The 8,634-nt window shown below is 43.6% G+C and overlaps 1 protein-coding gene across 1 annotated transcript; it reads left to right on the top strand.

Moving 5' to 3' along the window:
• The first annotated feature begins 300 nt into the window (after positions 1 to 300).
• On the top strand, positions 301 to 1,920 carry LOC147894263 (uncharacterized). The gene has a single exon (XM_087385270.1). The coding sequence runs from the start codon at positions 301 to 303 to the stop codon at positions 1,918 to 1,920; it is 1,620 nt and encodes a 539-aa protein (XP_087241396.1).
• The last annotated feature ends 6,714 nt before the right edge of the window (positions 1,921 to 8,634 follow it).

Below are 8,634 nucleotides of genomic sequence, written 5' to 3'. Positions count from 1 at the left end.
GGGTCGCTGGCTCTTTGTTCTCTGGGCCTTCTGTACCATCTCTGACCTTTGGATCACCTCTTCGATCCGTCCACGACGACTCTCTCTGTCCACAAAGTCCCACCATTGATCAAAGCGCTCCAGCTTCGTTCAGCTGTTATTCAGCTCCACGTAGTCTTGCCTGCTGGACCAATACTTCCGCCTCATAATAGTCATGCCTATGGAGTTTAGCTTAGGACTGACATTGGAGCGCATTCAGCGAGACTGAAAGGGTGGCAGCCTTACAAGGCAGAAACTGCACGAGACTGCAAAGATTTCAGGATGAGGCTACTCGTGGCGGTGTGTACATCCATACTTTTGCTGGGAAGCAGTTTCTTCTACATGTTATACTCGAAGTCTTCTTCCGTGGACCCAGCAGAGGGGTTCTGGGCAAAATCGGCCTGTGAAGATCGACAACCTTCGACGGCACCAACTGCCACGGAGAAGATTCTGCGAGAATTGAGGTTGAATGGTACGAGTCCTTGCCATCACGAGAGGACGACGAGCTTCAAAGTAGTGGGTCTGGATAAATACAAGGACCAGAAGCAGACGGAGCAGGGACCGATTACCGTCTATACAGACACTTTGGTCACCTTCAAGCTGGTATCGATGACAGAAAATGGGACGGCGCGCTGCGCTGGGGGGGACTACTACGAATTGGAGCTGGCAGGAGATCGATGGAGGTCAAGGCCGCGCATTACAGATGAAGGGAATGGCTGCTACACGGTGTCGATTTTGGTTGATGGAACGTTTCCGGGGCGGTACAATTTCACAGCATATTTGCTCTTTTCCAACTACCATGGTCTCGATCTTGATGCCGACAACTGGGCGATCCAAAACATCAGCAAGAGCTTCGAAATGCAGTTACTAGCCTTGCCTCCTGGCGGCAGCGACAACATGCCAGGCGTCATCTCCTCCCAGCTCAAACAATGCACACGTACCGACATGAACCACACCGACTCATCCGGTCGCTGGACTCGTACTTCTTACAACCGCAGCTGCCTTGCCGGCCCTGATGGTCGCTTCGACACTTGCCTGCCCATTTCACAAGCTTGTGTTGAACCCTGGTGTCATGGGCTTGTAGCCCCTCTTGAGAGCAATGGATGGGTCTACTCGGGGCACTGTGCTTTTCGTATCTGGGAGAGCCATGAGGTTTGGGACTGCCTCAATGGTCGATGGCTCTTCTTCTGGGGGGACTCCAACATGCAAGACTTCATCCGCAATCTCCTTATCTTCGTGCTTGGATACCCAGTACCTAAATCGGCCACCATCAATAATTGGGTTCTTGATAGAGTTGTCGACGAGTTCTTCATCAATCCCTATCATAGTGACCAAGGCCTCCACGTTTCACTTGTCTTCAATGGACACCATGAACCCTATCTAGATGGCCTTGGCCTTGACTCCCTCCTTGATCCTAAGTATCGTGATCACCTCCTTAGATCCTTTAATGCCTCTGGCTCTAATCCTGATGCCTTTATCTTCAATAGCGGCCTCCACGATGGCGAACATTTCACATCGGTAGCTACATTTGTCGATGCTATCGAAAATGCAGTGTCTTTTTGGCAATCCATATTTGGGGATAGGTCCCCTCGAGACATAGTTTTACGCACTAGTGTTGCCCCCGCTGGATCCTCTCGCTATAAGCAATCCAATCCCCACAAAATGGAAGTCTTTAATGTAGCCATGCTTGAGCATTTTCGACGCCTTGGAAATCTCCTTGTCATTGATGCCTTTGATTCCTCTTTTCCTTTCCATTTTGATCATAGTTGTAGTGATGGTGGGCACTATGGTCGAGCGCCTAATGCTGACATCCCACCATGGAATGGAACACCACATCAATACTTTGTTGACCTCATGCTTGTCCATATGATGCTAACATCTATATGTCCATACCATGCCTAGATGCAGTGCAAGTCTTCAAATGTTGGGCTAGAGTATGATAGTGATACATCATCACGAATTAAGCATCATGCACTATTGACCTAGGCTAAACTCGGTTCATACTCTTTGTGTAAATCAATTTTTGAAAATTTTACATAAATGAGCCAAAATATCAAAAGGAAAAGACACATTGATAGTAAATTCTCCTTAGCTTCACCCTCTTTAATTACCAAATGTGATGATGCCAAGCATACATCGTCTCCATTATCTTTTGAGGTTGTGTTGTCACAGTTGAGTGATTTCTTGTTGAAAAGTTTCATACCTTCATGTCATGATGCTTGATTTATAGAAGAATCTTCATGGTATGACATCTATTAATAATGCATGGAACCAAAGGTTATAACTTCACTACAAGGTAATGGATAGTTTTTGGCATTAATACTGAATCTAGAATTTGTGAAGAAACAAGTTTTCTTTTAGTGTGGATGTGTCAATATATCCATTGGTACAAGGCCATTGATATATGCACTTGGCACTGAGGGGAACTTGAAAAGACAAGAGAAGAGGAGATTGCAAGTAAGCAAGCTCCCTTTTTCCCCACCTCTACATTTTTGTCTTCCATCCCTTTTCCTCTATGTCATTCTTTCATTCATGCATGAAAAGAGAAGAGGAGAAAAGCATGAAAAGAGAGGAGGAGAGGACTTGTTAGACTAGTTGTCATGAAAAGAGAAAAGGAGAGGAAATGGGAGAGGTAAGCAGCATGAAACAATTGGACATCACCTCGTTTATAAAACCTATAGTTTTTCATCATCAAAGAAGAACTAATGCAAGAGAGTTCGCGAGAGGATTTCTTGTTGATATACACAGTGCAAGTTGAAATTCAATGTGGGTATCATTTTGTCATGCAACACATTTGGGATTATGGGGAATTTTGAAGAGATGTTTTTGAAATTCTAAATGGGCTTTTGTAGGGAGTGAATGAGTTTCTTGTTTCCATCTACATATGATACCTATTTCCATCTAGTCTTCAACATGATATATTATGTATGTCCCTCAATGTGTAGGTTGATCTGATGAAGGTGAGACTGACAAAATATGAAGAGGGGAGAGGAGAAGAGTGGAGATGAGGAGAGAGGGCACAGCTAGAGAGCACACCACAAATGACTAATTGTTCACTAGATTTAGTTGAAAAAATAGAATATATACAAACCCTTTTAGGGTTAGGGTTAGGGGATCTAACCCTTTCCTTTATAGCACTCTATAAGGTTAGTGCTATGCACATATGATCACGTGATGGTGCTATGCACATATGATCACATGATGTTGAGCGTGAACTCTCAACACCTTCCCTCAAGATCAACATCATGAAATAGGCCTTCCCTCAAGATGATGATTTTGGGGAATTGAAGAAGGACTGAGCATTACTTTTCATCACATCCCTTTAATGGGAATGTCCTTCCTCTGCATCAAACCAAGAGCTAGTCGGTGTTTCTCGAATAGCTCTTTACCGAGTGGTTTGGTAAAGATGTCTGCAACATTCTCCTTGCTATCACAATGCTGCAGAGTGATGTCACCAAGTAACACTCTTTCTCTGATGAAGTGCTCTCTGACATCAATGTGCTTTGTCCTGGAGTGACATAATGGATTTTTGGCCAATGCTTGAGCCGATTGATTATCATAGTATATTGTTGTTCGCTTTGACTCATCAAAGTAATCTGTTTCTGACAATAGTCTTCTGAGCCATATAGCCTCACATGCACCTGTAGTGAGTGCTCTATATTTTGCTTCAGTCGAAGACAAAGAAACAATTGGCTGTTTGTTTGACAACCATGATATAGCACCTTGACCAAGGAAAAATGCATATCCCTATGTCGATCTCTTGGTCTCATGATCTCCGGCATAGTCACTGTCACACTATCCATGCAACCGTGGATGACTTCCTTTGTATTCTATCCCAAACTGTCTTGTACCTCTGATGTATCTCAAGACTCTTTTGGCTGCATTCTAGTGAGACTATTTTGGATTTGCCATAAACTGTGCTAGTGAGCTTACTGCATAACAAATATCTGGCCGTGTGATTGTCAGATGTATAAGAGATCTAATGAGCTACCTGTAGTATCTGTCATTGACTGTAGGCTTTTCTGAATCTTTAGTAAGTTTCAAACTCTATTCCATGGGAGTGGCTGCAATCTTGCAATCTGCCATATGAAACTTCTTCAGGAGACTGTCAACATACTTGAGCTGACTCATGAATCTCTCCTGAACTCAATTCCAAGACAATAGTGCATAAGTCCAAGATCTTTCATGTTGAACTCTGCAGATAAGTCTTGTTTTAATTTTCTGATGAAGCTATCCTTGCTTCCTGTCACAATTAGATCATCTACATACAAAAGTGCAATAGTAATGTCTTCCCCTTGAACTTTGTAGTAGAGAGTATGATCTGCATTGGATTATCCCAGATCAGCAAAATACTTGTCAATTCTGTTGTACCAACTTTTGGGTGCTTGCTTTAAGCCATAGACACTTTTCTTGAGATGGCAAACCTTTTTCTCCTTTATTATTCGGATCTTGATATTTAAAATCAAATACTGTGTCATTTTTTGCTAATGACAACACAAGTAGTGTCGCAGGTGATGATGGGGCAAGGCGAGAATCTGGGGACATGGGGGAGAAATATGGAAGAGTATTAGTTGTGGAAGGGGGTGTAAAGAATAAGGGAGAGAGATAGGAGACTCAAGTTCAGCTTTCTTCACAACACACAAAAGAGAGAGGACACAAGGTTGGAGGGTGAAGCCTTTCTTCACTTTTGCACACAACAACCATACAATAGAAGAGGGAAATACCCTATATGTCAAAACCTAGAATACGTGGTTCATATGTGAACCCAAACCAAAAACATACGTGGTAGTCTAACTACACCACGAGTACAACTAACATAGGCGGTGACATAAATGATAGTCATCCAGGAGATATATCGGGGGTAGAGCTTGATATCTCAACACTCCCCCTCAAGCTCAAATCCATCTCACGTACACCAAGCAAGCTCCTAAATTTGTGAAGCTTCTCGGTACTTAATGCCTTCGTAAAAATATCAACCACCTGCTCCTCAGTGCTGACATAGACAAGATCAATCTCACCAGCTAGAACCTTCTCTCTCACAAAGTGATAATGCACCTCAATGTGCTTCGTTCTAGCATGATAAACTGGGTTATTAGCAAGCATGATGCTGCTAATGTTGTCACAATGAATGACAACTGCTGCATGAACTGACTGTCCCATATCTGCAAGTAGCTTTCGTAACCAAGCTACCTCACATGCAGCCATTGCTGCACCCCTGTACTCAGCCTCTGTGCTCGACAAGGCAACTGTTGGCTGCTTCTTGCTGCTCCAACTGATGGCACCACTCCCAAGGGAAAACATAAAACCACTAGTAGATCTCCTGTCTGAGACACTACCAGCCCAGTCAGCATCTGTGTATCCATGTACCTGTAATGCACACCCAGCTTCATAAAACAGTCCATAATGCAATGTGGACTTCACATACCGCAGTATGCGCCTAGCCGCATCCAAATGTGGCTTCCTCGGTGCCTGCATAAACTGACTCACCAGCCCCACAGCATAGCTCAAATAGCATAGCTCAAATCTGGTCTGGTTATAGTCATGTAAATCAAGCTACCTACTATGCGCCTGTACATAGTAATATCTTCAAGAAGTTCACCTATCTCTGCATTGAGCTTCACATTCTGCTCCAATGGAACAGAGATAGGCTTACAGCCTGTCATCCCATATTTGGACAGCATGTCCAAACCGTATTGCCTTTGCAACAGCCATATCCCACTCGGGGATCTAATAACCTCAATGCCCAAGAAGTAACGCAGCTCTCCCAAATCCTTCATCTCAAATTTCTGCTTCAATAGCAACTTCACTTCATTAATGTCTGCATCACTATCACCTGTAATAATCAAGTCATCAACATAGATGACTATAAGCACAATCCCTCTGTTTGTCCTTTTCACATAAAGTGAAAAATCTGAATTGGAAATCTGAAATCCAATAGTGGCAAGATATTGCCCTATCTTGTCTGACCATGCCCTCGGCGCCTATTTTAAGCCATACAAGGCTTTGCGCAACCTGCATACAAAATCGGGGTGTGAATTATCCTCATAACCTTCTGGCTGCATCATATAAACCTCTTCCTGCAAATCACCATGCAAGAAGGCATTTTTCACATCCATCTGATGCAAAGACCATCCCTTTGCAGCAGCCATAGCAATTACTACTCTCACGGTTGCCATCCTTGCAACTGGGCTGAAAGTTTCCTCATAGTCAATTCCATATGTCTGTGCAAAACCTTTGGCAACCAATCTTGCCTTGTACCTACTAACAGACCCATCAGCATTGTGCTTTACTTTGTAAACCCACTTGCAGCCAATAGCCTTCTTATCATGAGGCAAAGGCATCAAATCCCAAGTGTGGTTTGCATCCAAGGCAGCCATCTCTTCATCCATAGCTGCTTCCCAATTTTTATGCCCTGCTGCATCCTCAAAACATGTGGGCTCTGGCTCCTCTAGAACCTTGACCATATAAGCATAGTGATGTGCTGTATACCCATCATATCTCAGCCTGTCAACTGGATACTTAATACGAGTGGACCTCCGTACAACTGGATCAGTTGCAGGAGTCTTTAAATCATGCCTGCTTTTCCTTGCACCAGGTGTAACAACAGAAGGAATCCCAAGTTCCTCATCAAGGCTCATTTCAAAGCCACTTGACTCTCCATCAACATGAGAGCTACCAGCAGACACATCAAACACTGGAACATGGTCCACTTTTTCTTTTCCCTTATGTGATACCTGCACAACACTATCAGGACTGCCATGTGACGATTCACTAGATCTCAATCTCCCTGTCCATGCATTAGATCCACTAGTAGAGGACTCTCTGGGTCCACTCAAGGCTTGAGATTGCTGCTCTGCATTTATTGCAGCATTCCCATTTCCTGCATCTGCATCTCCTACCATAACAGTTGGTGCATACCAGCTGCTCATTTCATCAAAAACAACATCTCTGCTCACTTGCATTTTGCGGGTGGAAGGGTTATAACAGCGATACCCTTTCTGGTGCAGAGCATATCCAATAAAGATGCATTTTTCTGCCTTTGGATCCAGCTTTGTTCTCTTCTCATCAAGAACATGAACATAAGCTATGCAACCAAATACCTTCAAGTGAGAAATATCTGGTTTTTGGCCTGTATACATTTCTTCAGGCGTCATGCCATGGACAGCTGCAGTGGGGGTTCTGTTCATAATATAAACAGCAGTTGCTACTGCTTCAGCCCAAAAATAATCAGGCATGTTTTTCTCATTTAGGATCGCCCGTCCTACTTCTGCAATATGCCTGTTCTTCCTTTCTCTGCAACCCCATTCTGCTGAGGGGTAGACCTGCATGAGTACTTCCTTTGAATTCCCTGTTCTTTCAGATATTCACAAAATTCTTCTGAAAAGTACTCTCCCCCTCCATCAGATCTTAGCACTTTAATATGCACACCTTTCTCTTTTTCAACCATGGCCTTAAAAGCCTTGAAATGGCTGAACACTTCACTTTTGTGCTTCATAAAATAAATCCACACCTTTCTAGTGTAGTCATCAATAAACATCACATAATAATGGCATCCACCAATAGAAGCAGCTTTGGTTGTCCAAACATCTGAATGGATCACTTCCAAAGGTCTTCTGCTCACCTTAGCATTTTTGGGAAATGCATGTCTGGCCTGCTTACCCATTTGGCATGCTTCACATACCTTTTGCATTCCCTCAACTCTGAATTTAGGCAAACCTGCAACAATGTTTTTCGTTTGCATAGATTTCAGCCTTTGTATATTCACGTGCCCAATGCGCTTGTGCCATATCTCAATATCTGCAATGACACCTCTCCCATGCGCAAACATAGCAGCTTTCACCTCAGGCATATCAACATCCAAGGTGAACATTCTGCCATTTTTGTTGCCTTTCGCAACCAAGCGGCACTTATTTTTCAAGTCCTCAACAAAGCATCCATCAGGGTTAAATCTAACCTGCAGACCTTGTTCAACCATCTGGCCAACTGAAACCAGGTTCTTAGTGATTTTTGGAACATGAAGTACATCTGCCAAGTACTTCGTTTTGCCATCCTGCATAGCCAATGGCACTTTACCAACCTGCGTAATTGGGTGCGCAGTATCATCACCTGTTTCAACATAACCTGGCTTATCCAAATTTCTAACATCATGAAACCACTCACCATGACTGGTCATGTGGTTAGAGGCACCTGAATCAACATACCAAACATCATTGCAAGCTGCAGCATCTCCTGACATGGAGTTAACCATATGCTGCATCACAAAAAGGTGCTCATTTCTGTCGTCACCATGCCCACTTGATGATGCATAGTTGCTTTGCTGCAACTTCCCACTTTTGATGTCATTCTGTTTTTTATAGCATGTATTCTCCTTGTGTCCAGGCTTTCCACAATAATAGCATTCTGTGCTGCTATTTACTTGTTGGTTCCTTTGCCATGAACCACGGCCTCTTTGGCTCCCCCTGCCTCTAGAACTACCACGTCCTCCTCCATAGGACTGGTTTTCCTGTTGTTGCTGTTGGTTCTGATTTCCTGCACGGCCACCAAAACGGCCTCTTCCTCTACCCCTGCCTCTACCTGTATTCGAGTAGAAAGCAGTCTCTTGAGAAGTTGAGGTGG

Source organism: Dipteris shenzhenensis, chromosome 14 (genome assembly GCF_047967505.1).
Source record: "Dipteris shenzhenensis isolate YYH24624 ecotype China chromosome 14, Dip_SZ_1.0, whole genome shotgun sequence".
NCBI lineage: Eukaryota > Viridiplantae > Streptophyta > Polypodiopsida > Gleicheniales > Dipteridaceae > Dipteris > Dipteris shenzhenensis.
The sequence above is the reverse complement of the archived record's forward strand: the minus strand, read 5'-3'. Positions and strand labels throughout refer to the sequence as shown.

Coding starts and splice junctions, on each gene's coding strand:
- LOC147894263 (XM_087385270.1), top strand. CDS start 301: ATGAGGCTACTCGTGGCGGTGTGTACATCCATACTTTTGCTGGGAAGC.